General features: G+C 45.9%; 2 protein-coding genes across 5 annotated transcripts in view; one reads left to right on the forward strand and one right to left on the reverse strand.

Moving 5' to 3' along the window:
* Positions 1-2,535: 2,535 nt before the first annotated feature.
* Positions 2,536-9,342, forward strand: CCDC74B (coiled-coil domain containing 74B). Of its 3 annotated transcripts, none has more exons than XM_077307300.1 (9): positions 2,536-2,714; positions 2,796-3,040; positions 3,134-3,178; positions 3,687-3,779; positions 3,892-4,042; positions 6,994-7,204; positions 7,290-7,372; positions 8,170-8,220; positions 9,050-9,342. In XM_077307300.1, the coding sequence occupies exons 2-9, from the start codon at positions 2,887-2,889 to the stop codon at positions 9,183-9,185; spliced, it is 924 nt and encodes a 307-aa protein (XP_077163415.1). In that variant the 5' UTR covers positions 2,536-2,714; positions 2,796-2,886; the 3' UTR covers positions 9,186-9,342. The 3 variants fall into 3 exon arrangements, with proteins under 3 accessions (XP_077163415.1, XP_077163413.1, XP_077163414.1); XM_077307298.1 differs by having other exon boundaries at positions 2,542-2,714; positions 9,047-9,342; XM_077307299.1 differs by lacking the exon at positions 2,536-2,714 and having other exon boundaries at positions 2,721-3,040; positions 9,047-9,342.
* Positions 9,343-9,582: 240 nt separating this feature from the next.
* Positions 9,583-27,959, reverse strand: part of MED15 (mediator complex subunit 15) — a 32,634-nt gene continuing 14,257 nt past the window's right edge. Inside the window, exons 7-18 of one of the 2 annotated variants that reach the window (XM_077307296.1) lie at positions 26,360-26,689; positions 25,234-25,344; positions 20,304-20,423; positions 15,759-15,901; positions 15,526-15,647; positions 14,939-15,073; positions 14,165-14,228; positions 13,480-13,546; positions 12,691-12,851; positions 11,866-12,032; positions 11,515-11,613; positions 9,583-10,510 (exon numbers count right to left, since the gene is read on the reverse strand). In XM_077307296.1, the coding sequence (XP_077163411.1) occupies positions 10,374-10,510; positions 11,515-11,613; positions 11,866-12,032; positions 12,691-12,851; positions 13,480-13,546; positions 14,165-14,228; positions 14,939-15,073; positions 15,526-15,647; positions 15,759-15,901; positions 20,304-20,423; positions 25,234-25,344; positions 26,360-26,689 (1,656 nt within the window). In that variant the 3' untranslated portion in view covers positions 9,583-10,373. The remainder of the gene's footprint in view (positions 10,511-11,514; positions 11,614-11,865; positions 12,033-12,690; positions 12,852-13,479; positions 13,547-14,164; positions 14,229-14,938; positions 15,074-15,525; positions 15,648-15,758; positions 15,902-20,303; positions 20,424-25,233; positions 25,345-26,359; positions 26,690-27,959) is intronic. The other variant, XM_077307297.1, reaches the window with a different exon arrangement.

A 27,959-nucleotide genomic window follows, 5' to 3' on the forward strand; every position in this document is an offset into this window, starting at 1 on the left:
GTATTGGAGATGAGGAAGTACCACCTACAGGCAAAATCCCTGGATATAGGCAGTACCTCTACTATCCGTCCTCATTCCAGCCAGTGGGGTAGATGATGTTTCCGGGGTCAACCCTATATGTCTTTCTGCTACTTTGATAACAGATTGAGGGATTTCTCTCTGGCCTGTCGTTACCATCAGCAGACTTGCAGAAGGGGTGGTGGCCATAACCACCAGAATGTTTCTGTCAGGGACACACAGCCCTGTCAAACACAGTCCCAATGACTAGGGACATCCTTTAGTTTTGTTAGCAGGTTAGCTAACTGTTACAATGTTTGGGATTGTTACCCAGAGTACCTGGGTTCTCTTCATAATAAAGTATAGTTACTTTCTGGAATTTACTGACACTCCTCACTTTAAACCCCCCCCCCAATAGGTTTGGATTCTAGTGATTCTGATACTTTAAGGCAGTGGTCCCCAACCTTTTTGAGGCTGGGGACTGGCAGGGCAACTGCCTGCCCGCGCATGCCGTGCATGTGCGCCCGTGCATCGCACATGCATGCCCGTGCATGCACAGCCCCGATTCCCTCTCCCCCCTCCCGCAGTAAGAAGCTTCCCGGGCTGCAAGCTTGCGGGGGGGGGGGGGGAGAGGGAGCCACGGCCAGGCGCCAAGGCCTTCGCGGCTCAGCACCGGGCCGCGGGCCGTGGGTTGGGGACCACTGCTTTAAAGGAAATTGCTGGCCTTCTGAGTAAAGGGGCAATTCTGGAGCTGGGCCTTTCACTGGCTTCAGCTGGATTTTATTCAAAGTACTTTCTTATTGATAAGAAGGGAGGTGGTAATAGACCTTCTAGTAGGTGTAGAGCTTCATAGAACTGGTCAACTTCATCCTCTTCAGCTGCAGTGGTTGGGGCATAGACCTGGATTACTGTGATGTTGAATGGTTTGCCTTGGATTCAAACTGAGATCATTATGTCAATTTTGGGGACTGTATCCCAATACTGCTTTTCCTACTATTTTATTGATTATGATTATGATGAAGGCTACTCTATTTCTTCTGAGAGATTCTTGCCCACCGTAGTATACCTGATCGTCATCTGAATTAAATTCACCCATTGCTGTCCATTTTTAGTTCATTGATTCCTAAAATGTTGATTTCAGTCTTGTCATCTCTTGTTTGACCACGTCCAGCTTGCCTTGATTCATGGATCTGACGTTCCAGGTTCCTATGGGATAAAAGTCTTTTCACCTCCAGTTCCATCCACAACTGAGCGTCCTTTCGGCTTTGGCCCAGTCGCTTCATTCATTCTGGTGCTACTTGTACTAGCTGTCTGCTCATCCCCAGTAACATATTGGACAACTTCCGACCTGGGGGGGGCTCATCTTCCAGCGTCATATCGTTTTGCCTTTTGATACTGTCCATAGAGTTTTCATGGCAAAGATACTGGACAGGTTTGCCATTTCCTTCTGCAGTGGATCACCTTTTGTCAGAGCTCACTGCTATGATCTGTCTGTCTTGGATGGCCCTGCACGGTATAGCTCATAGCTTCACTGAGCTACGCAAACCCCTTCGCCACAAGGCAGCGATCCTTGAAGGGGCTTGGAAAAGTAGAACCTAGCTATTGCGTTTGACTTGAGATTTATACAGTTGGACATTTGCTTCCAACGTAGGGACTATTTCAAAATGTGGTGAAAGTGGACTCATAAGTATTTAAAGTGGTGCACTTGCTCGATGTTTATTTTCCACTTGATCAGCTTTCAGGATTTGGAAAGAAGTAGCAAAGAAAATTAAATCCTTTACCGAAAGTTTGCCATTGATAGAAAACGTTGTCCTCCCTTCACACAGGAGCAGGGGTAGTCAAACTGCGGCCCTCCAGATGTCCATGGACTACAATTCCTAGGAGCCCTTGCCAGCATTCGCTGGCAGGGGCTCCTGGGAATTGTAGTCCATGGACATCTGGAGGGCCGCAGTTTGACTACCCCTGCTTTAATGGGTCTGGAAAGCGTCTCCTTCCGGCCCCACTCCGTTACTGCTGCCCATGGGTATGGGGAGTTCCTTGTTTTGTGTTGCTACATTAAATTCTGAAAAATACATGGTTCGCATTACCAAATGTAAAACTTACTTGAAAAGAAATTATTTTTAAAAAATAAAGGACTCTGTGTGTGTGTATTCTGAAATTCGTTTTGTATGTATATGTAGCCTGTCTTGGATTTTTCCAATATGTGGCCATTTGGAGATAAGCACCTCAAGACCAACTAGTGAAGCTACCAATTTCCTTAGCCCGTGTGTTTTCCAATGGCCCTTCAGCCATTCAATACTATAGTCTTCGGGAGGGAAACAAAGCGTCCCCAGGAGCCCTTCCGTCTAGCATCCACTGGCGCAGGAGGCTTGGGGAGCCGGCGGGCGTGGCGCGACCTCAGCCCCTCAGAGGCGGAGAGCCGCTGGCGCCAAAACTGACTCCAGCTGGCCTTTAGCAGGAGGTGCGCGGAACATGCGCAGAGGGGCCGCTAACCGGCAGCCACCTGGCTGGGAAGGGAAGAAGAGACTTCGCCGGCCCCCAATTCCCCCCTTGGCAACCATCCCCTGGGGAAGCCGTGGCTGCCGCCGGCCCGCGCGAGGCGGGCGCAGAACTCCTCCGCCCGCGAGAGGCCCCTTGTGCGGCGCGGCCGTCGCCCTGGCAACGGCCAAGCGAGGCCTGGAGGGAGCCTCGAGGCGCAGTCGCATCACAGGGCGCCGGTAAGGAGGGCGGGATCGCCGGCGGGAGGGCTGGCTCCGTCCCCCGCCCCCTCCCCCGCCTTAACCCCTTCACTCCTGCAGGAGCCGCAGCGCCATGGCCGGGCCCGCCTAGAGCGGAGGGGAGCCGCTCGCTATGCTCGCCGTCCGACCCACGACCTGACTCGGCCTCGGGATGCAGAGCGGCGGCCTACCGGGCCTCGGGGTGCTGTCCCGCTGGCACCGCGCCGATGACCTCGAGCGCAGCGTCGCTTTCCTGCAGCAACAGCACTCCGAAACGCTGGCCCAGCTGCACCAGGAGGTGGAGCGGCTGAAGCGCCAGAACAAGGGTGCGTGACGGTGGGAGGGGGGGAAGAACTCCAAATCCGGACCCCCGAACCGTTTGGCTCCCCCAGTCACCCCGTGCTTTTCTTCATTTGCAGATCTGCAGTACAAGCTCATCATGCAGCCTGCCTTGCAGAAGCCTGGTAGGTGTTTCCAGGGCCAAGTGACTTCTGTGGCTTTTGCGTGGGGGCAACAGGCTGCTGCAGAGAAGCCGAGCTAGAGGCGACTGAAACAGGCCTGACACAGAAACTGCACCCCCACACCCCTAACAAGCTCCATGGCATTGTTGAAATGATGTCTTCACAATGCCTTGCCTCCTTTGTTGTCTGCTCCTGTCGCGCTCCTTGTTCAGCCCTTCGTTAGCCACTGAGAAGTCACCCTACAACCATCACATTACTGCAGATGCTCCATACAACAAAGGACAGTAGGCTGAATGGCCCCAGGGCAGAAGGAAGGGCTGAATCACTCCCATTGGAGTCTAGCAGTACAAAAAGAACATGTGATAGGAGATGGATTGGGAAAGAGCACAAAGAGGAAGTCATAGTAAGGGGCAAAAGGACTGTGCCCAGGTTGCCATGCCTGGCTTGCTTCATCATAATTACCTTCCAGGTTACCAAGTCTTTGGCATCATGCTTGGTTTCATTTTTTCAGATTCTCGTCCCAGCACTCTGTCTGCCAGGCCTTGCCCAAGGAGCAGTCCTGTGGAAAAGGTAGCTCTGACCCCAAAGGGAGCAAAACAGGAAGGTACATAACATATTTTGCTCTCGAGAGAATGTTGCTCTTGAATCTGCTCATCTTTTTTAGCTGTCAAGTATGCATTGTGTTTTAGCAACCTGTTTTTTGTTTTCCCTTACAGGTTCTGCAAAACCAGTGGAAAAGAAACAGGTGAATGAAGAGCTCACAGACAGAATGGAAAGTGCAGATGAGGCTGCAGCCAGTGTGATGCAGAAGGCTGCTGAGACCTTCCCTTCAGAGTTGGAGATACCAGCAGAGATGACTCCCCCCAGGTACGATAACACTACAAGCAGCAGCAACAGCCAGTAACAAGAAGAGTGCACTTTAGAAAGCCGCAGAGTTATAAATATTTAAAATGTTTTATCCAACTGCTGTAACCAGAAGAGGCCAATCCATTGTTTTTTTCTGAGAATAAAGTGAGCCAGAATCACTTACAGCCCTCCCAAGTTGAAAACAACTCACCAACTAGGTGGTTCACAGCCCTGTAGTTTTTGCAGTCCATGACCAAAGACAGGTGAGATTATCAATTCCTGCACATAGCAAAAGAACATGGATGTGTCTTAACTAGATGGGGTAGATACAGTTCAAAAGATCGCTTTCCCCCTTCCATTATGCTAGCACTTTTACTGGATGAGTATTTGATCTTCCCAAGTCACATAATAGGGGCAATGAGGCAAATGGAAGATTTTAAAAAGTTTGTTTAAAGAAGTCCAGTCACACTTGAGGAAAGTGAAGGAAGAATGAGTATAATGGTCTGAATGCAATGGATAAGTGTCTGAGAAAATAATCTGAAGCCGAATGCAGGTAAGACAAAGAAGTGGTGGGTCGAAGGGGTTGTCAGGTGCCCCATCCATCCTACCCAGGGGCCTCTCCAAATCCTCTCTGATCTCTCCAGGTTGCCCTGATCACTGCTTCCTGCCTCCCCCCCTCCTCCTTTTCCCTCTCCCCGGGCCGTGACCACCATGTGACACAGTGTTGAACTACATGATCCATTGATGAGAACACACAGCTTCTCTTATGTTCCTTTGAGTTGTGCTAGACCTGGGCTGAATCTGCACTAGGCTGGTGACACCGAATTAAAAAAAGTAATCTACATGCTATTTGATTTCCATTTTGATAGTGCTTTAAATTTTCCCTCTACAATGTCTATGTTTAATCCATGGTGACACTACGTTTCCCCTGCAGTATCCAGGAGATATAACTCGCTACATTTGAGAAATCCACTCCGAAAGCTCCAGTGTTAAGTGTTGATGTCAGCGTTTTGCTCCCTCTGCCTCCAATGCTGACATAAGCGAAGTAGTCTGTCGCTGATTGGTCAAGGCGTCAGTTCAAAGACTGCCTGGTTTCCAGTTGCCATTCCCTCACAATACTTATTTTTCCCCACTTCTAAAGTGACGATACTCCAAGCCCACACTTCTATGCGCTGAGATTTGCTTTTCAGATTGTCTCCCCCACCTCATTACCACCACCACCACCCCCCCCCCCCGCTCAGGAAAAGAAAAATAAACAAGCAGCCTCGTGCTCCATTCCTCCCCTTGCTTTGCCCGTAGAGTAGATGACAGGAAATAAACCCCTTTCCAACCTTGTGCTCTTTCAATGCCAGCTGGAGCTCCGTGACTACTGCTCCCTTTCCCCTGTTAGCTTCCCCAATTAAGCGGGAACGAGAGAGCAGCCACACACTTAAGTGCAGAATGCAAGGTCTGTTTCAGTTTGGGAAAAACAAAGGGAGAAGACCTGGGTTCAGATTGATCTGAATTCAGCAGGATCGACAATGGGAGAATTTAAATGTAATTGCAGAAACTGACTATACCTTGAACTGTGATTTCTGTATAAGAATTACAAAATTTCATTAGCTAGCCCCAGATAACAAATGGACTGGCAAATTCTATACCAGCTGCAGTTTCCGGATTACCTTCAAGGGCAATTTCTGTAGCGCATGTTACAGTAATTTAGCATCAAGGTTACTGAAGCATAGATCCAGTATAACGACAGGCATTTGGAGGCGGGTATCTTTTGCTGTCATGGCTACTTATTTCCCCAACAGGAGACCAGGGCTTTCTCTTTACATTCCTTCATAGCCCATATACTTTAAAGACTATCTCCGTGCATGTTCCTGTGCAGCAGCTCCATCTTTCCCAGCTAGGTCTAGTATTGGTACCCTCCAACCCCTTGTCTAAGGCAACCTTTTTCAAACTTTTGACTGTGAAAGTACCCCTGAAATATTTTTCAGCCTTCAAGGTACTGTGGAAGTTGTGTCAGCTGGCCACGCCACCTGCCACACTCCCATTAGCACACTCAATTCCTTCACCCCACCATACCATGGCCGCAATTTCTCAATACCATGGCTGCAAATAAAAAACAGCCCCCCATCTCCTCACCCCACCACACTTTGGCTGCAAAGAATGTACCATTAAACACACACACACACACACACACACACAAATAAGCCAATCTCCCCACAATTCCTCACCTCACCACCCTTTGGCTGTAATCTTCCACACAAAGATGACAACAGCAGCAGAAGGCTAAAGAGGCACAGAAGTCACCGCTGGTGAGGAAGGAGCGGGACTTGGGGGTGGGGGAGCTAAGGCCAGCTCTGTATGCAATCTGGTGCTTGGGAGGTCAAACAGACTGGCATTGGTGGGTGGCAGCTGCCACTTTAGTAATTGCCACACCGCAGTAAGAATAAGGAGCTCTTGCAGTTTCATCGGATCATCAAATTCTTTTTATATTGTTACCCATCTTGAGTCCTGAGATCCCCAGTAGAAAATTCAACTTCTATCTTAAATACATTAAATTAAATTAGGGACAGCTAGCATGGGGATGACTATAAAGCAGGGGTCCTCAGCCTTTTTTATATGGTGACCCACTTGGAGAATATATAAATGAATAACACTAAAAAAGCTTGGGACTCTCTTTCAGGTTGAGACTTGCTGCTGTATAGGATTACCAGAAAATAATCTAGTATAAATTCCAGGTGATGTGTATATATTTGCTAGAATTTACTCCTGAAGTTAGGAAAGTGTCTAATCAGCATACTATTTCATTCTAATTCAAATTTAAGATTGCAAAATTCTGATTTCAAAATTAAGGTTCTGGTGGTGGTTGCATTGCAGGCATATTTCAGTATTACACTGAAAAGGTTCTGAAACCCTACTAACTAGGACTTAACCAGCATTCACTACAATGAGTAATTTCTGGTTGTGCTCTGTCCTTGTTACAGAGACACAGAAGTCTGTGACAGAATGACATCCCCGATACCTTTTCCACTCCCAAGACAAACAAAAAGTGGGGAGGTGAAAATCCCTGCAGCTTCTTCCAACCCATTCTTGGTGAATGTGCTTCCGTCCCACATGCGGAAGCCACCAACGCTGGAGGAGTGTGAGGTGGTGATTCGCCAGCTGTGGAACATCAACCATATGCAGATGCAAGAGGTGAGCTCCCCTCTCCTGAATTTAACAGGGGTGAATTAGAGTTTGAAGGCAAGCAGAAAAACCACTTTTCCTTTATGTTTGACAGCTGATGTATTTGAGATCCTGTTTGGAAGACATCCATAAGACTAAAAGAATTCCTGAAGACTATATGCTAGCTGGGCAACTAGGGTAAGCTGGTTTCTTAGTTGAAGGATGATATAAAATAAGTATTTTTTAATATTTCAATTTCTATATCACCACTCCCAAAAATGCCTTGTTGCAGTTATATAAATGTCATAGCCTGGGTCTTGGAACTGTCATATTTAATCATATTTTGATTAGATAGTATGCTCGTTATACTTTTTCACATCAGTACCTTAAAAACTGATTTTTATGAATTATTGAAAGTAGCCTACTTAAGTTTGTATCCTACCCTTCCTTCAAGTAACAAAGGATAGCATTCATGATCGCCTCCTGTTTTACCCTCACAACCCTGTGAGGATTATGGAGCCCGCTTGAAGGAGTGGTTAGGAGCATGGACTTCCAATCTGGCGAGCCAGGTTGGATTCCCCATTATTCTAAGACAACCACTAAAACACTAGACCTACTGCGTCAAGGGTTGTGAGCTGTAAGCCTATCTTCTATCTATCTAGCTTCAAAGCCTGTTGTGGAAACTCTTTTTTAAAACTATGTTCGCACTTGTTTAGTTTTATTTATTATTTATTTTGGGATTTATATTCTGCCCTGTCTTTGGAAACTCAGGAGAGACTATGATTTTCCTTTATGCTGGAAGAAACTGTTAAGGTCACAGATTTCCTGGCCAACATGCTTTCCATTTAAAAATGACACTACTTAGATGGTCGAAGAGAAGGACAAGCATACCTAGAAATTTTTTGAACAGCAATCCATAGTGGTTTCTAGCTGTCTGTTTGACAAAACACACAAAAGTGGCCACTTATCTCTTCATTAATAATTTTTCTCTTTAGGAACCAGGATACTACACGTTTGCCTAGAGTGAAGAATGCTCCTAAGAAATGGTAAGCAGTTTTCCATCGGTACACAGTAGTTCTAATCTAAAAGAAAGTATTTGAGCTAGTTAAAAGATATGAAACAAAGTTTTTTTTTTAAATGGAACTCCCTTAGTTTGATGAAGACTATATAGGATTATGCCTAGGAACAGGGAGTAAGCTTTATCCTAGTTGCTGCTTCCAATTTTTCCCCACTGCCACTTATATGCTGTCCCTCAATCAGTGCTTAAGGTTGCCAATAAGAATCAAAAGTCCAAAATGCTGCCAGGTCATGGTACCACAACACATCTTCCTACAGGAGGGAGGAAGGGTACGGTGGGCTCTCTGGTCCATTGGTGGGGCATTTTTTTTCTTCCAGTTTCTTTTTTTTTAAGGGTGGAAATAATGAAAGTGACCTCACGACTTCATAGAGAAGCTGAAAATATGCTGCTGTTGGACGCTGCGACGGCTTTATACCCCCTTACTGGCTCTATGAGTTTACCCTATTTTGCCTGTTTTCTATGTGAAATCAAAACATTCTAAAAAATTGCCATAATGTAGCCTGAGGGAATAGACAAGTCAGGACCCCAAACTTATGCATCAAAGAATCCTTAAATAAGTATTTAGACTATTCTCACCCCCTCCATATCCCATTTCTTTTCAAAGTTCTTTTGCTTGATCATTTTAATGCTGCCAGCCTTGCTCTAGAAATGCCATTAAAGGGCTGGGAGAAGGAGGGGAGGGGGCTCTGCAAGGCAGATTATGAAGTCGTCTGTAAGATTCTAGTACATACTGCTGAGAATGAAGCATAAGAATACTGTACTTCGCAGTCTGACATGCCTACTTTGTTCTCCAGTAGGATTCTAACACCACTGCCTGCTGCTGAAAGAGCCGTGCTACCAGCACTGAAGCAAACATTAGGAAATGCTTTTGCTGAGAGACAAAAGAGAGCACAAGCTGCTCAGAGGAATAGGCTTCATCGGACGATGCTCTAGCAACAACCAGTCCCCTCTATAAGTGGTTCAGGAGCCACCCCCAGCCACGTTTGTTCCCCAGATGAGTTTGCACTATTCTTCCAACAGGGTCTTGGCCTGATGTTCTTTCTCATTTACCTTTCTGTTAAGTACATAAATAACTGCCTGTTTTTGTTCACCCAGCTGTAAGACCTGCTGTTTTACCTCTTTTAAAAGAGTTGCTCTTTCTACATCAGTGAAAGTAACTTCTCTTCAGTACAGAATTTTGGGGCCTTACAAGCAAAATACATATAGAACAGCTCATATTATCCTCCATCAGACAACTAGGCTGGGAACTGGTTTTAGTAAAGGCAATTATGAGCATCTCAGGCTGTTGTAAACTAGCAGTGGTGGCTTAGCAAGAGAAAATGATGGGCTGTTCAACATGGGAATAATACATTTATTACAGTAAAACAAAAGCTGTGTTCAAGGTATGCAATATTGACATTTGTATTATAATCAGTGCCTACTAAGTACAATTTATAAAATGTCCTCAAATTGACGTAGCAAGCTGCTCCTGTTTTGAAGAGAATCAAGTCAGTTTTGAAAACAAAATCAGTCAGTTTGCAGAGACTTCTGTAATGGTAATGGCAGAAGCACATGGAAAAAGGAATACTTCTAAGAATGAAATTCCACAAAGACTAGCAACAGGCAGGAGAATGCAAACCTGATGCTCTGTGAAACACGCCTAGGCAAGTCTGTTACTGCCATGCTGAATCTCAAGGTGACCTGTAACACTTTCAACCACAACTGAGCTGCATGGAAGAACACGGGAAGTTTACCTGCTTCCTCAGTCATCTGAAAGTACAGCAACAGTTGAATGATCTTGCCCCACCGTAGGCAACCTCAGGTGACGATGGCATCCAAATACATAACACCTGGCACCGGATGAAGGCTGAAGGACACTGTCCTTTTCCCTATAGTAGTAAGACTCCGTGACAGAAGTCTACACAAATTCTTCTCTAAGAAGATTAAAAAAAAAAAATCTGCTGACACGTCCATCTTGAGAACCTTGACAAATCCATTGTATGCATCCAACCACTGGCAAGGAGCACAAGGGCTAAACCTAACGCCAGACCTTTACAAAGCCTGGCTCCTAGCAAACAAATAAGAGTTAAGGCTTCTGCTTCTGTGGTTCTTCTGGCTGTAGTCCAGCAAGGGGCCATGATGTTAGGCAGCAGACAGGCAGGCCTGGCGGATACTCTGTGCCCAAGTATTGAGGAGTGCTGTGACTGAGTGCTTGTCTGGAAGCTGCAGCAATTTGGACATCATGTAGCGATACACTGACTGCAGGAAGGGGTTTGCTTCTGAGGAGAAAAAAGAAAGACAGGCCCAAGATTGAAAAAGAAGGCATTTTTGTTGCCAAGTCTCTAGAGCAGTGGTCCGCAACCTTCTTCAGGCTGTGGACCGGCAGCAGCGGGGAGGGCAATTGCGTTTGCGGCTGCATATGACGCAAACACGCATGCGCGACCCAGCCATGCATGCGCACATGCGCGGGAGTACAGCGCATGCACGTTTGCGGCCGCGCATGGCGCATGTGTGGCCCGGCGAGGCCCTGCGGAGGCAGGGAGCTGTGGCCCGGTGGTTGGGGACCACTGCTCTAGATACTAAAGGTGGTGTGGGCAAGAAAGGCCATGAAACTAGATGATGTGGAGGCAGCCAATCTGCTGCAACTCCTTAGTTCAAAAAGGAAGTGCTTGCCCAAACATGAGTGAGGTAGGATTTCAGCTCCTGACTGATCTTTCTCCACATATTTATTGCCAGAGTCTAGGAGCGCATGGCTAATGCCATCTTCTAAAACCAATGGGAAATACTAGAAGGCACAGCATGCTATCCATAGGAAAAAGCAACTCCCTTAGGATTTAGGCCAGGGGTTGTCAAACTGCGGCCCTCCAGATGTCCATGGACTACAATCCCCATGAGCCCCTGCCAGCATTCGCTGGCAGGGGCTCATGGGAATTGTAGTCCATGGACATCTGGAGGGCCGCAGTTTAACTACCCCTGAGTTAGGCAATCTCAGTTTGAAAGGCCTAAGCCTATACTGCCAGTTTATTTATTTTCTTTTTTTTTTTTACAGCTTTGAAATCCGGAAGAGAAAATATTCTAAAGCGCTGTACTCAGTTCTTAGCCTCAAATCTTTCCACTGCTCCAGGAGGCTCAAACTGCCTTCTGTATTTCCTAATTCTGTGCTAAGAAAATATTGGGTTGGCCCCCAACCTATTCCACTAAGAGAACTATAAGGTTATGCTGATTAATACAGAAGCCGTAACCACCCAGCCAAGATGTCATTACTTCCCTCCTTTTTTCATACCATACTGTTGACGGTTATCAATCCATAGGGGGCTCTGGTCAGGATAATCAGCTGGGACGCTGAGCTGTAGTGGTGGAACACTGGGAAGGTTCTTATCATCTGGAATAAAAGGCATTTGCCATTAAGATCTTTTCAAATACCATCGGAAAGCTTGTCACATGACGTGATTTAACCTCTGCAGCCAACAGCTGACCGAACTCTTCTATAGCCTGTTATAACCTCTCAGCTTTATCTAAAGACAAACTTCTAGCCTGTACCAAACAATCTGCTGCCACTGGGGGGCGGGGGATTGTTGACAGTGCAGATGCTCCCACTCCTATGAACCCAGAAGAGCGCTTCCTTGTTGCTTACCTAGCTTGCATATGAGGTGGACTGTGCCGTTATTGCTGCAGTGTGAGGGATCCAGGTTTACCAAGAACTTGGGGTTCAGTCTAGCAACCTCCCCTTGCAATACATTCGGTATGGTTTGCCTTTCATCCTCTTCATACTTTCGCTTTCGAGGGGAAGTCATTGGAGCCCTGTGAAGCACAAATAGGTAGAAATATGAGTAAAAATTGGGACTGATTTGTTTATTTGCAAAGAAGATACAAGACATCTATTGACAAAGGTCTAACAAGAAAAGCAAAGCAAGTGCCACATAACCTTTGGGAACAGCTGAAATAAAACAGGATGGCAAAGTTAGCCTGGTACAATAAAGAGTGTCTTGTGGATCTTTAGGCACTAGCAGAAATCTAATGAAGTACAGGAGGTTTGTGCCACCACACAAATAAAGACCACTCACCACTGACCGAATTAAAACAATGCTTAATTAATGGATTTATATGCCACCCCTCCAGACAAGCTGGCTCAGGGAAGTTAACAATATAAAATGAAATTACAATAGTTCAATAAAAAGTTATTCCTGCTCTCTAAAAGCACAATATAAGACACCTCAGCATCTCAAACAGTTACAAACTCCATTTTTTAAATTTATTCTGGGCATATTTATTTCTAAGTTATCCTTTAAGGCTGAAAACTAAGTTAATTGGAACTGTAAAAAAATGGAGAACTAGAGATTTACTCCAGAACATGTCAAACTTTCAGGCATCCTAAACAGTGATACACAGTCATCCTAAACAGTGAAACACAGTTAACCCTGCCCCCCAACAGGACAGAAACAGCAATCAGGATACATACGTGATAGGTGGGCCATGGATCGCTGTCATAGCTGGCATGAAGGTCCGGTAGAGGGAATGGTTGAATACAGGGGAACGGATATTTGCCAGCACCGCATCAAGCAACGGTTGGCACAGGTACTGCTGCTTGGTGGGAGGCACTGTAGGGGGTGGGGGGGTAGGCTGAGAGAGAGACGTTGAAAACATGATTTAGGAGGACATCATCCTATAAAATGCCATTGAATGCTACTGTGCTTTTAAAAGTGTATTTTCAATCACCCAATGAAAAGCACTGGTTCCCAGAATTCACCCATTTTGGTTCAACTAAACTCACACTACTTCCTGTAGAGATCCACAGCACCACCATGCCTCACACCCAGGCACACACATCCCTCAACCTTGTCAAATTTGGCAGACAATAGAAACTGCATTATTTCAGAAGCACTGGCTTCCTGCCCTGTAATCCCTCTTTTCCCAGCTGCCCCAAGTTCATCTATTCTGCTTGGCCTTGTGGCTTGATAACAGGCTTCTGCTTTCCAGGTTTTATTGATGGACAACTTCTGTTTACCCAGCCACAGGCATCCAAACACATCCACACAAACGGGCGCTCAGATAAAACTCCCAGATAAGGAATACCCATGGACATGCTGTCAAAAGCCTGTGAACCTGATGTCAAAGAGAAAGACCAATGCTATGTTTGGCTTCTGTATTATAACAGGAGGTAAACTGTATGGGCAAGGGAGAGAAACAACAGCATCAGTCTGCCTCTTTATCCCAGTCTCCCACCCACAGCCACCCACACATTGCTTACCACAGCCATGTCATTCTTGAGTTTCTCCAGAGCAATTTCACATTTTTGCAAAGTCTTCAGAGGACAGCTGAGAAGAAAGGAGGATAATGTGCCTGTGAGCATTAATGCTGTGGTTAGGTGTGCAGATTAAGAAGGGGAAGCTACCACCACCCCCAATCCACAGAAATGCGACAAAAGCAAATATGCAGTCTGGTCACACATGGGTCAACTGGCTGCCCGAGGACAGGCATGGCAGCCACTGGCAGTTCTTGGGAGTTCTTGCCCAGCACACACTCATCCTTTTGGAGCTGTTCATGGAGGGCAGACAAGAACAGGAAGAAATTTCTTGAAGCTGTGGACACACAGCGAACTTGCTCAGCTCTTGTGGCTCACTTCAATACAAAAGCAGAGAACAAAGAGCTCAGAGAATCGGTTTCTTGCTTGGCAGTAATGGGATGGTATGAAATGCTCTTGAATCAAGAATTCTTTGTATTTGCTGTTTTGGGGTTCCATTTTCACTTGTTGTGTGACAAAGTAAAGCATAATTGGCTCCGTATATGAGTTCCTGACATTTTTCTGAGCTGTGCTGTTTCTACTGACGAAACTTCAGATGATGAATGGGGCACCTCCACATTTTTCTTATTACAATAAATTTGGAAGGTAGGAATCTAGCTTTTGTACAGGGCAGAAAGGAAGTAAAGCTTACCGTTTGGAAGGATCAGTCAGAATATCCAGAAGGCTTTTCATCTTACTCAGGTCCTTCTTCCTGTCTAACTTAAAGCAAGATACACTTCAGATACGTAGCTATACTAAACTGTCCTGTGAGTAAGAGTGATGCACAGCTTGACGGACAGCAATATAGGCACTTTGGCTTTGATTTTGTCCTGTGCAAGTCAGGTGCTAAAACTACAGGTTTTAAAGTTCTTCCTCTGACCTGCTAGTTTGCACCCACTGTAAGGCAGCCCTGTCACCACCATCCTCTTTTGGGAAAGCAAGATGATGCAGAAGTGGGCCTTTTGTGCACAGGATCCAACCTAGCCCAGCAAATCCTTCAAATTGTAGTTTAGCCACAGAATAACCCAGGCATTATAAGTCACTCTACATATTAAGGGGTTACTGTTTCTAAGGATGCTGGCAACTGACAGAAATTAGCATACTAGACTTGGCAGTGCAAAGCCCAGGACAGTGGACTTGGTACTTCCTTGTCCCGTAGCCACAATGGTGTCCAGTTTCAAGGCAGGCTACTGGCAACTCCAGGTATAGCTGAACATGTTATCAGTTTCCATACACATCCCAGCAGCCAAAGACATCCCATACACATTACAGGACCTTTAGCCAGTCTGCCATAAACTATACCCTCTTGTTGATCAATCTACATTCAAAGGATCCAACTCGGTATGGGTATACCAGACACTCAATTTCTGTCTCATCCCCTTTCCCAGGTCCAGAAAGGATAGACAACTGGAAGGGCCACATGTACCTTCATTCTTATCTATTTTGTTGATCATTCTCCGGAGAGGCTCAATATACTTGGACAGTTGCTTGAGTTTCTCTAGATATTGCTGTTCCTCTGACTGGCTGGAGCTGGCTGGGCTCATGACCGAGTTAGGGTTGCCTTCAAAGCAGAAAGAGATCACAGGTAGAGTCCAAGGTTGTCAGAAGGTTAACAGTTCTGGCCCTAACATACATTCAGACTTTTTCTCCCATCTTTCCTGCTGCCACCCCTGAAATTTCACTCTTGCAATCTTGCAAGTGTGTCTGGCCAAGCTGGGGTGGAGAAAGGTGCTGAAGGAGCCTAAAGATTTCTTCTGTACCTAGTTGTTTCAGTATCAGAGGAGTTTCCCTGTTTGGTAGTTTTATCCTGGAACATATGTTCGCACATGACAAAAGAGATCAGAGAAGAAAGTATCACCATCTACCTAACAGGTACAAGTTCACCCGTTCCATCAATCCTGACTTTAAAAAGGCTCTTTTCATTCAACCATGTTCATGAAAAAAAATTCATTATGGGCAAAGACTTGGTTAAGACAACAGAAGGGCTGCTAATGGCAATTCCATACAAATCACCTGGTGTATTGAGTGGAGAAGGGACACTGAAGTTCTGCGGGGTTCGTGCAGCTGCTGGACTCTGGGAAGGCTGTGGAGATGGACTAGGGAGGAAGCTGCTAGGAGATGGGGCTGGACCAGAGCTGAAAGAAGAAGACGACATTGTGCACTGAAGCAGAGGCAGCCATTTACCCTGGAAGATAAAATCTGACCCCTTGCAGCCAGCATCTTCTTGTTCCCACTGCAAAGCTCACCTGACATTGGAGTTGGGCTGGGAAGTCGGTTGCCCTGGCTGGGGAGAGGGCTGTGGCTGCGGTGGTGGAAGCATTGGCTGGGATGCCTGGGCTTGCTGGACTGGTGAAGCAGAGGACATCATGGTGATGCTGCTTTGGCTGACCTGGAACAAAAGGACTCATAACTGTCGGCAAAAGCGCCTTCCCCAACCAGGCTACAGTTAGGATAACAACAACAGGCCTTCAACCAATTGCTTGGTGTTGGCTGCAGAGGCTGCCTCACCAGCAGGTGGATATACTGGCAGATCCCTCAAATATACCAGCATGTACCAGTGCAAGTATCTGTAAGACAACTATACAGTCAGAATGTTAAAGCAAGGGTGAGACTCATTCCAGCCTCCAGATCTCTTTACCGGATTCCTCTACAGGGCATACTCACAGCACATGCTGAACCAAAAGGCCAAGATTATCTTTTGGGAAGGAGAGCATATCTTTTCATATTTAAAGGTCTCAGGTTTGATCCCCAGCACTTCTAGTTATGCTCAGCACCCAGTACACAGAAATAGCTTCAAGGATGTTCATGGATGTAATAGACAGTGTTCAGTACTGCCAGTGTTTACAACTTTACCCTCAATGTTTGCAAAGTTTAACAAAAATAGCATTAGAAGATCAGACCAGGCAAAGTGTCCAGCTCCTCAGGGGGGAGACCCTTCCCAGACCACAGACAAGCGCTCTAAAATCCAGAAGAAGCAGCCCGATTAATCCTGATCTTCCCACCCTCAAATCAGGTTGTCTGCATGACTAGTAAGGGGGCTATGACATCATATGGTCACAAGACCGTATGTGAGTGTCCTGCATAGTGCAGGGGGTTGGGCTAGATGACCCATGAGGTCCCTTCCAACTATATTATTCTATGATTCTAAGACCTTGAACTAAAATCAAAGAGACTCATTCTGAGAATAACTACCTTTAAGTTGCTTCTGTTTTGTATTTACAAAACAGACAAATAGAGAGTCTGAAATACAGTTCGAGAATAACCAGGGGCTCCTCTTTGCTCTCAAGGTAATTATCTTGGCAATTTGGCAATATTTCAGGAGGGATAGCTGTGTTGGCATCCAGTGGGTACTTCGAGTAGTTTTTATGTTAGTATAACCTTTTGGGTGTCAAAGAGCCATAAAATGGTGCTAATATAGGATAAGATCTAATTATGTCAGATTTTATAATCAAAGTAAGTACAGAGGCCATTCACAATTGCAGTAATTGGCATTCTTCCTGGTTTTGCTCAACTACTTAACATGCATATTAACTGAGAAATCACAAACCCTTGCTTGGGAGATGCGATTAAACTTCTTAATGTGTTCTAATTATTTAATAGATTATTTAATAAATTATCTAATAGATCTTTCAAAGAGTTTTGCATTGAAGTTCTTCTCATGAAAAACTATGTCTTTTAGATCAGTGCCAGTGTTTCCTGGGAGACCAAAATGTTCTCCCACTGGTTCCTGACCACTGCCATCCTTAGTCAGGGTTATGTTCTTTCTAAGCAAAGAGCAGAGGGGCACTGCTGATACATGATGGTGTATATCACATGGTAGGAAGAATAAACAGGTAGGCCCCAACTAGTATAGGGCAGGGGTAGTCAACCTGTGGTCCTCCAGATGTCTAGCAAACGCTGGCAGGGGCTCATGGGAATTGTAGTCCATGGACATCTGGAGGACCACAGGTTGACTACCCCTGGTATAGGGTATGTAACAGCATCTCACTCTGTATTTCATGGTCCTTTAACTCTTGTTTAAGAAGCAATCTCCATTTACTACCTGGTGACATCCATCTACATGCATCTCACAAGGTAGAGTCGAATAGATGAGGTTTATGCTAGAATAAAAACATGTCTTTAAAGTGACTCTTAGCTACTGCCAAGTCAACCCACAAGCTTTCTTTTTTCTGTTTAACCTGATTTTGAAACGCACCTTTTAATGTAAGCTATTTTTAACAGTAAAAGGTGAGAAATTTTAATTGGTAAAAGAGAGAAAAGAAGGCATATTTACATAGATGTCTATCCCCACAAATGAAATGTTTTGGGAATGTGTTTAAGACACTCCTCTGTCCTAGTTTACAGGAACCGAGGAAAACTGCCCTTCCTAACTTACAGAAAGCTCAAACACTGGCAGCCTTCTATTTAAATGCACTGCAATGGTCCACTAGCATGCTATAGTTACACTTCCTAAGTCAAACTGTTGTGTGGGAGGGAAGGTCCAACCCTGGCTGTACCTTGACTGCCTAGCGTTCCCTTTTGCAGAACAGAACTCTGCTAACTCAAGGGTATCAGGACTGTGCTTTGCTGTTGTGGTATGATTCTCACAACAAGCGTTCTTTTAGGTCCAGCTGCTGGAGTATAACTTAGGGTCACAGGTGTTTAGGAAAGACCTGGGTGTGTACATGCATCCAGAACTGACAACATCAGCAAATGCACTGAGAAAACAAAACTGTTCTGAGATGATGCCCATCTACTTACAATGTTTCAAGTATGATCAAACAGATGCAATGGTGGGAAACTGTATTTTGGGAACAATCTCAGATCAGTAATGCTTCTAATATCTATAGCCATCTTTCTCTGAGACCCAGTTTGGTGTAGTGGTTAGGAGTGCGGACTTCTAATCTGGCGAGCCCCACATGCAGCCAGCTGGGTGACCTGGGCTCGCCACAGCACTGATAAAACTGTTCTGACCGAGCAGTGATAGCCTCCCTCACAGGGTGTCTGTTGTGGGGAGAGGAAAGGGAATGCGATTGGAAGCTGCTTTGAGCCTCCTTCGGGTACAGAAAAGCGGCATATAAGAACCAACTCTTCTTCTTCTAATATAATTTGATAACTTTAAATCTGTTCACTGAAGCATTACCTTCACAGATCCGTTTTACCAAACCAATCCAATGAGATGGTTTTGCACCTCCTTCTTTAGGACTAACGGTTGCAGTTGTGGCTGTATCCCATTCCATTAACAAAGATTCCCAGCTGACCTTCATGAATGTTGTACACCACCCTGAGCCTATTTCGGCAGGGGTGGTTATAAATCTAATAAGTAATATAATAATAATAATAAATAATGAAATTACCTGCTTCAACCTCTGTTCTCCCACTGTAAAAACTGAAATAGTCACCTACCTCATATGTGCAGTGCAAGGTCAAAGCAGTAAGATTAAAAAGTTCACACTCGAGAGGAGAGAAACAATTCTACCACATTGGTTAAGCTTGCAAGCCCCTTATGATGCCACATGGTTCACTGAAAGACGTGTTCAGTGCAGGGCGCATCCTGGCTTTTCTTAGGCTGGTACTTTCCAAGTCCCATAATGTACTCCAGGCAGTTCCTAACAGTATGTAACTAGACTGTGCACCAAAAATACCAAAACAGGCTTAAGGAAGCTCCATCTCCAGAACAAAGGTAGGAACCACTGGAGGAATGCCTTGTTTGAGGATGTCAGAGCATTCTAAAACAGAGATCCCAATCTGACACAACGTAACTGCTCCTCCCATGATTTATTATAGCGATATGGTGTAGTCAACATTAAATTTACCTAGGTAAAAATCGATGAACCCTTTGGGCAGGCAGTCCTATTACACTCTAGCCCAGGGGTAGTCGCTGGCATTCGCTGGCAGGGGCTTGTGGGAATTGTAGTCCATGGACATCTGGAGGGCCGCAGTTTGACTACCCCTGCTCTAGCCCTTATTATAATATCATCTTTATTATGCGAGAATGACTGCTTCCGATTGTAAAAAAAGAACAAAACTAAACAAAAGTTAGCTCCAACTGTCTTGAGAATCAGCAGTCTGCAGTAGATGAGTGTTCTGCAGATTTAATGTTGAGGCCCTCCTCGGACCTCCTGAGCCCACCAGAAGAACCCTAAAAGGAAACAAGGATAGGCTACTTGATCCACACCTGGAAATGGCGGACTTGAGGGATAAAAAGGGATAACATAGAAGGGAATCTCTGCATGCTAGAGAAGACTGGACCTGAACAGACTTGGCTGCAGCTGGGCTTAGCAAGCAGGCAGATGCATCACTGAACTTCTCAGGTGGAAGACTGGAGGTGAGGGAGGAGAAAGAGGAACAACTGTAATGCACAGTAGGGCATCACACATGGGAGGGAAACAGCAACGTGAACATGAATCCATCTTCTCTCTCGTGGCAGGGTCAACAGCTGCTGACACTGAGTACACATCTCCTGAGTGAGTCTGTAGCCAACCCTCCCTCAGAGCTTACTTCAATGTTAGGCACACATCTCTGGCCGAATCAGCAGCTTACATGTAACCCATTCATGTGAGCTGTGAACTCCTCTTGAGTGTCTTCTGCAAGAAGGGGGATGTCTGAAGTTCCAGGTTTCCAGAAGGCTATTGCAAGAGTTCCCTGCCATAAGCTGCAAGACTGGGTCACTCTCACAAGCTGCCAAATGTGCACATCAGCAGTTGAACACAACCTACAAATCAGCCCTCGGACAATGCAGATGGCTGGCGCAACCTCAGCGAACCCTCGCGCAATCCCCAACTGCAATGTTCGTGAGCTTCAGTAAATACCTGAGGCTTTTGCTGTCCACCCAAAGGAATGGTGCTTGGAGGCGTGGCAGATACTGCGGTGGTAGGCGGGAACCGTGGTCTTATTTGCATCCCACCTCGGGCCATAGTTGCGGTGATCATCTTGGGAGGACAGAGGGACAGACAAAAGTAATCGCAAAACGAGAAATGCAGCACACTGGCAGGATGAGAAGCACATGCAGCCTCCAAGGAGGTGAAAACCAGGTGAACTAGTCTCAGGATACCAACCCTGGCATAAGCCTGCTCTGAAAAACTCTCTCTCTCTCTCCTTTTTTTTTTTTTTTTTTTGGCTTTGCAAGCTAAGGCAATCTACCTACCAAGGACACCCAGTGGACTGATAGCTACAATCCAATGGAAAAAAGGGACCCATTTTGAAGTGGCTGCGGGATCATGAACTGATTAAACATTTGATCTGACCTGAATTGTTGACTGCTAAGGATCTATACTGGGTGCCAACACAGGATGCATGGCTCTTACTCCGAGGACATTGTCCCCCACCCCAACATATGGCCCCTAGGTCCTAGCTAAGGCCTAAACTGGGTCTATTTTTCTCCAAAGACGGTGCAACACGGACAATGCCACCCCCTCGGTTTGCGTACAGACTCGCATATATTGTGGTCTGATATAAGGTGCAGGCCCCAGTATGGCCAATGGACACAAGAGTGGCCGAGTCACCAACAAAGTGGGCAACCATTTCTGAGAGCCACTCCTCTTTCAAACCCTTAGAACCATGTTCCCCAACCCCCAAGGCTGCAGACCGGTACTGGGCCGTGGAGCCCTCGGTACCAGGCCGTGGCGGGGGAGGTGTGGCTGCACCCACCAGTGCACTGGCGCCTCCCTCTTCCCGCCCTCCCGGTCCCCAGGCCTCCCTCTCCCCCCCTGGTCCCCAGCCCGAAAAAGGTTGGGGACCACCACCTTAGAATCCTTAGACTAGCCCAGCCATTTGTGGGAATGACGACAGGTGCCCTTATTTAGTGCTCCTTGTCAATGAATTGAAGCAGCCATTAGCAATATGTCTCCACAGAGCTCAAAGTTGCTAACAAAAAAAAAACCAACCAAACAAAAAAAAACAACAGTTATAACACACATCAAGACTGAGAAAAGGAAAGCCACAACTTAAAAGAAACAGCATCTATATCAGTGCAGCTGTTAGTTCATGAGAGCACAATGTTTCCCCTCCTGGCCTGGGGCAGGGAGGGATGGTCCGAGACAGAATTTCAAAAGGGAAATGAATGGCTGGATTTCAGAAACAGTCAGCATGCTTGTTAACGCACGCACGCACGCAGCATGCAAGAGCCACCACAAAATGCACAATACACACACAGCTTCGGCTTTAAGCGGATATGGATAATGTTACAGGTCGCGGGGACAAGAGGTGCCATCAGAAGCAAAATGTGGTGCAGCAGCAACACAGCCTTGAAGGAAAAAGGGGAAGGGGCACCACTGGCAGAACCCATGCTCTTCCAGGCAGAGCCACATGGATACCAGCATGTGCACAGAATGCAAGCGGACCACCTTGGGCCTATGCCTCTTGCCACACCACACCAACGGGGAGCCAGCCTGCTGGAGCCCCTTCCTCCAACAGCAAGTGAGCCAGAAGCACATCCAGTTCCTTACAAGGTCTCTTGATGGAGCACCTGCTGCTCAGCACTTTTGTTTTCTGAAACAGTGGCTCAGCAGGGGAGCAAAAGGTGCTCGGAGGGCAACAGAAAGCAGAGTTCCTTCCACCATTGGTTCAGGTCTGCCAAGAATCTCCTCCAAATGGAACCATCACCTGGCTCCATTATCGTGGGGCGGTCTAGGGGGAAAGGGCTCAAGGGAGACTGCTTGGCAGACCCTGAGAATGGAAGGCCATAGAAACATTTGTTCAAACAGAGAGAGAAAGATATAAAGCGGAGGAACCTGGATTTCCCCCAGCACCACTGGGGCAGGCGTTCGAATCACTGGCCCAGAAATTCCAAGGCCAGTTTCCTTGCGAGGAAGAGCAATTCTTCCTCTGGGTACTTCCTACTGTGTAGATAGCAAGTTGTTGAATTTGTACAGCACAGACCTAAGTACAAATCCCTGAATGTGTTAGATGGGAGTCTATACCTCCACTTGCTCCTTTTGACTCACACTCCCACCTTTAAAAAAAAATGAAAATATTAGTAGTCAGTCTAATTGGGATGAGGGGGGGCGTTTTTGTAAGGACCATCAAACTAGGGACTGACAAAAACCTTTAGTTACAACAGCAACTTTAATAAAGTTTGGTGGGTCATGTCCCACCCTCATCTGCCCCAGTAGCCTCCAAAATGGAGATCAGGCAGCCAGGAGCCAAAAGGGGACATTCAAGTGGAAGGTCAGCTAACCTACAAGCCAACGATGCCTTGGTTGCCTTTCAAAGGCCCACCGCAGCATTACCAGGAAGACATTTGAATTGTAAGGTAAGGCAGGGAAATTTTTTTGTAAAGCAAAAACTCATTCAAGTTACTAAGAAAATAGCTACTAATATCACAGTACAGCAGGGAAGTTGTGTATCCTGGTGTTGCAGAATGTGAGTGATCAAGGTAGCTTCTGAAGAGATAACTACTAGTTGTTTGAAATGAGATATAAAATACACAAAGGATTCTTCCCCAGGACAAACAATTGCAAGGTTCAAAAACGTGGTCCCCAGTCCCAAGTAGCTAAGGACTGGCCCAATTATAAAAATGTTATCTCATACATATCTTGTCCAACCCAAATTATGGAGGTTTATCTGGCAACTACTTATCTGTCTCGCTAGCCCAATCCCATACATTAGCAAAGCAGAACCTTTCACAAGCAACACATTTAATTTTTTTCTAGCAAGGACACAACAGGCCCTCTGGAGTGGCTGGAGCCCTTCTTATAATAATTGTGAGTGCCAGCCGAGAAAGAGCTCCTCAATTACAAAAACAGTTGTGTCTTCCATAGTACCACGTGCCATGCAACAACTGTACCACTTCTGGCTTTTGGAACAAAGCAACACAAACCCAAAAAGCAATACAAGTAGGTCTTCTTGCCCCAACCTGTGAGCCTTTCTGCCTTATGCACTTGTAGTCAAGAAACCAAATCTCCTCATCACTGTGTAATGTTCAGGCCCACTCCATGATTGCAAACTAGTTAACCCTCTCTCTCTGCCGACTCATACCCTATGCAAGCAAATGGGAGCCACCATATCTTTTGGCTTTTCTCACCCCAGAGTTGCTCATCCCTTCCTCCAAATGGAAGATCCATAACTACATAGCTGTTGAAGGACAGTGCAAAGAACCAAAGGTCCAGAAATAAAGTTATAAATAAGTGAAAACAAGCTAGCTGAAGTTGTGGAATGGAAAAGGGAGAATTTGTGGTCTACAAAAGGGAAGTGGGCAAGAGCTGACCCATCTTGCATCAGGCTCAAGAGGCCTAGAACTAAGCCAGTGGTTCTCAACCTGGATGTCGGGACCCCTTTGGGGGGTCGAATGACCCTTTCACAGGGGTCGCGGCAGGGCGAGCAGCTTGGCTGGGGGGGGGGGCACCACTACTATTGTTGCCCCTCCTGAAATCACCCGCCAATTTATATACAATTTATAACCAATTAACGCCATTGGTCAGTTTCGGTTTAATTTCTGTGAAAGAGCACTTGCATAATTTTATGGTTGGGGGTCACCACAATATGAGGAACTGTATTAAAGGGACATGGCATTAAGAAGGTTGAGAACCACTGAACTAAGCAAAGAGCAGAAGACACTTCTGTGGCACCCTACTTCCCCCTCTTCCTGCCATCACAACTAAGAGTTCATAAGCTCCATTCCCCACTGTGCTCATCTTCCTCACCACTCTTCACAGAGGTCCACTCCTCACATGACCCTCACCCAACTGGCTCGCTCTTACTTCTGCCTTGATACTTTCTTAAACCTCTTGGCAGGAGACCAACATCCAGATTGCTGCCAGCAGGAAAGGGACCGCCCAGATGCCAACTTTGTGGGATACTGAATTGAGCAGGAAGAATCTGTCTTTAGAACAGCTTGCATTAAAGGGTGCAGGTGAGTGGGAAAATGTTTTCATTGCAGGTTTAACGTTCGCAAGCTTTTTTAGTACAACACCGGTTGGAAAAATTGCTCCTTTCCTGTATTCATGTCACATGAATGTAGGATGAAGACTGCTACCAGGAGTGAACTAATATGAATGGCAAGGTCTTGGTTGGCTCACAGATGTGTTTGAAGACAGAAAATAGTTGCTGCCCGGAGAATGGGCCACTTTAGACCAAGCTGAGCCACCAAAATGGCTGCCATGGCTTTGCACTGCTTCAAAGCCATTCCTAAGGCTTGCCATCAATTGCAAAGTGCTTCACAATCCATAGAAGGAAAAAACACTAAGGCAGCCAGATTGTTGGGAATAACACAGACCAGCTGCGAATCAAAATCCGAGGCCTCGGCCCCTCTTTTGGTGTCAAATCAGATTTTCATGCGACCACGATAATGCAAACTTTTGCATAAGCAAGAATCTTCCTTTAGGGCAGCTCATATTACTCAGAACAGACAGTCCATAAAGGGGCACCTATCCCAGAGCTTCTGCAGGTGAAATGCACTGTGGTTGCATTAGAGGAAAAGGAAATAAAACAACTGAGAACCTTCAAGTGCTCCAGAAACAACCTGAAATTCCCAAGAGTTCCATGAGCAGCCTGGCTCCAGAAGGCAACCACTAACAGGTGCATGTTCACATCACTTTGGCCACCCTCATCACCCCAGGCATGCAAAGAAGGCCCCAGAAAACCTTGCCTCCATCACAAGGCAAAGAGGACTGCAGGAGAAAACAGGCTCAGAGTTTTCATCTGAAAGCCACCAGGAACCTCCCTTCATGCTACCTTGGCATGCAACTTGCCACGCAACTTGCCACCGGTCCGGGCCCGTGCGTCCTGGGGTGCGTGACTTACCTGTCCTGATGCTCCCATCTGAGCAGCCTGGGCCTGAGCAGCTGCCTGTTGTTGTTGTTGTTGCTGCTGCTGCTGTTGCTGCTGTTGGTGCTGCTGCTGCAGAGTTCTTACCTTGAGTAACAAAACAAATCACCAAGTTCTGCAGAAATCTAGCCACCTGAGGCTTCCCAGCATTCACCTGGCTTTTTGGAAACCCCACTGGCCCTAGCCTCATATGACAGAGTGGTCCAGCTAACCTCATTTACAAATATCACAAATGCCAAAGATAAGTTACTTTGCACTCTGAAATTGTTGCTCATAAACATGGAAACCATGGTAAGCCTTGATGTACAGGTTTGGAGGTTATAAGAGCTAAAAAATTTAAGGAAGGGACAAGAGGTTTTTCTTTTCAATGGGAAATTAGAGAGATCACAAAAAAATGCAGAAGGGACTATTCTTAGTTCTTCATTGAAACCCCCCAAGCTACAACCACTGTGGAAGAAGGCAGAAGGATTTTAATGATCTGAGGAACCAGCATCTGACATAAGAACAAAAAGTCCTCAGATATTGTCTTCTATTCAACAACTGTCTATTGTTTGCTCAACAAGTATTGCAAGAAGACACCTTTCAAAATTATATGAAAAGCAATTCATGTAGAAGTCAGGGACTGAATCTCTTCTGGATTTTAATGTCTTTACTCCCTCCCCTTTCTAACCAGTGGTACTGTAGATACAACATTTTAAAGAATCTTTCTAACCACATGGATTAAGAACGTTTTAGCAAAAGCATGGCCATATTTGCAAGTTGAGCCAAGCATCTCACAAGGCTACCTGTGCAGCTTCAGCCTAATGGACCCGCCACAGGGTTTGCATGGAAGAACAGAGACAGTGCCAAGCTATAAAATGACACTGGGGGCAAGCAGTAAGCAGCTCTACAGAAAAACTCATAGTTATTGGCTGTATATGAAATTGCCTAACTCATCTAGCCTAGAATAGTCTATTCTGATAGACAGCTGATTCTCCAAAGTCTCTGGCAGAACACGGCGTTCTGCAGACCTACTGAGGAGGAACATAGGACCTGAAAACACTCTACTTGCCTGCTCTCTCTACAGCTGGCCCTCTGCTGGCCTATGGGCATTAGCTCTTACCTGTATCACTTTCAATTGCTGTGGTGTTAATGTTAGAGGCATGACTGGATTAGGAATCTGCCCTGTGACTGTCTGTGCCTGGGACACCATTGGCTGTGGAGGAAGCTGAGACAGCTGTGCTTGTGCGACTTGCTGCTGCTGAGGTTGCTGTTGCATCTGTTGCTGCATTGCCTGCTGCTGCTGCTGTTGCTGCTGCTGCTGTTGTTGTTGTTGCTGCTGCTGCTGTTGTTGTTGCTGCTGCTGCTGTTGCTGGGCCTGTATAGCCTGGGCAGCCTGCTGGTGTATCTGCTGCATCTGAGCAATTCTCTGTAGTTGATGCTGCTGCTGCATCTAGAAACCAGAAATATTTGAAGAGACACCTCTTAGAGGGTTTATTCTTGAGACCACTTCTTTGACCATCTCTGTTTTAATCAATACTCACTCCTGAATTTCTATGCCCACCCAAAAAGGTCAGTTTCAAAGAACTCCAATCACCCAATATCTCCTTTTGTTCTGCCTCTCTTCCTAAAGTATCTTAAGAAGGGGTAGAAAAAATTCACATTCTTCCTTTAAGGACAGCAAATTCTGGTGCTGCAATCTCCTTAATTTAATTCTTCCTTCTCATACTTAAATCAGGTTTGTTAAGGGAGTGATTAACACCTTATGCTCCACATAATTTTGTCCCTGCCAGAAAGCCAGCTCAGGACTACATTCACCAGGAAAGCTGGTGGTTTATTATTATGGTCCTGCCTACAAAAGAGAACCGACTACACAGAAAAGGCTTGCTGAACGAGAACTGGCATGGCTTTAAGAAAATAAATTCTTGCCTCAACAACCTTGCAAAGTTCAACAGTGTAAAGCATCCTAAGCATCCATCAGAAATGCCCAATGGAAACAGCTGGATTGAACCAAGTTAAAGACTGGACAACTGTGAATAATGGTTTAAATCTTTTAATACTGGTATTATGTTTTGGATATTTTAATGAGAATAATGTTTAGCATCATTTATATTTTATTTGCTTAACTCTGTGCTGTGCTCAAGATCTGCTTTTGAACCTTGTTCTTTTAGTAAGTATTTTATAAATTTGAAGCTGGCCATGGTTCTCTGATCCACATAGTGCTCCCCCATCTTGGAAACGGTTGCCCAGTGCAAAGGGAAGGCACAGGGTCAGGGGAGGGAACTTGGCAAGCAGCTACCTCTCTGGAATGATGTACCCTTGCAATAACTTGTCCCCATGGCGCTCGTGTGCCGAGGCTGTGGGAACACAGAGGCAAGGCCTCAGGAGAGAAAGGGGCAGCTTGGAATCCTGGTTCTCCCAGCCCTGTACTACAATCAGATGGTGACAGTGTGTGTTACCCAGAGAGAGTCCCTTTCACCACCCTCCTGGAGTTGGCAACCAGCGAGAATAGGGGGTAAGCAAGGCAGAACTGGGTTTACCAGGCAAAAGGGAGCCAGTTCCATCACAGTGAAAATACACAGCAAAGGGGATATTTTCCAGTTAGGTCAACATGTAATAACATGCAAATGAGGTTCAAACTGAGGAATCTACATGAAGCAATCTTAACCATTGGCCCTTATATAATTTTTAAAGGGCCATGTAGGCAGCCCTGTCTACAGGGA

The sequence above is a fragment of the Paroedura picta genome, chromosome 13 (assembly GCF_049243985.1).
Source record: "Paroedura picta isolate Pp20150507F chromosome 13, Ppicta_v3.0, whole genome shotgun sequence".
In the NCBI taxonomy this organism is placed as follows: domain Eukaryota; kingdom Metazoa; phylum Chordata; class Lepidosauria; order Squamata; family Gekkonidae; genus Paroedura; species Paroedura picta.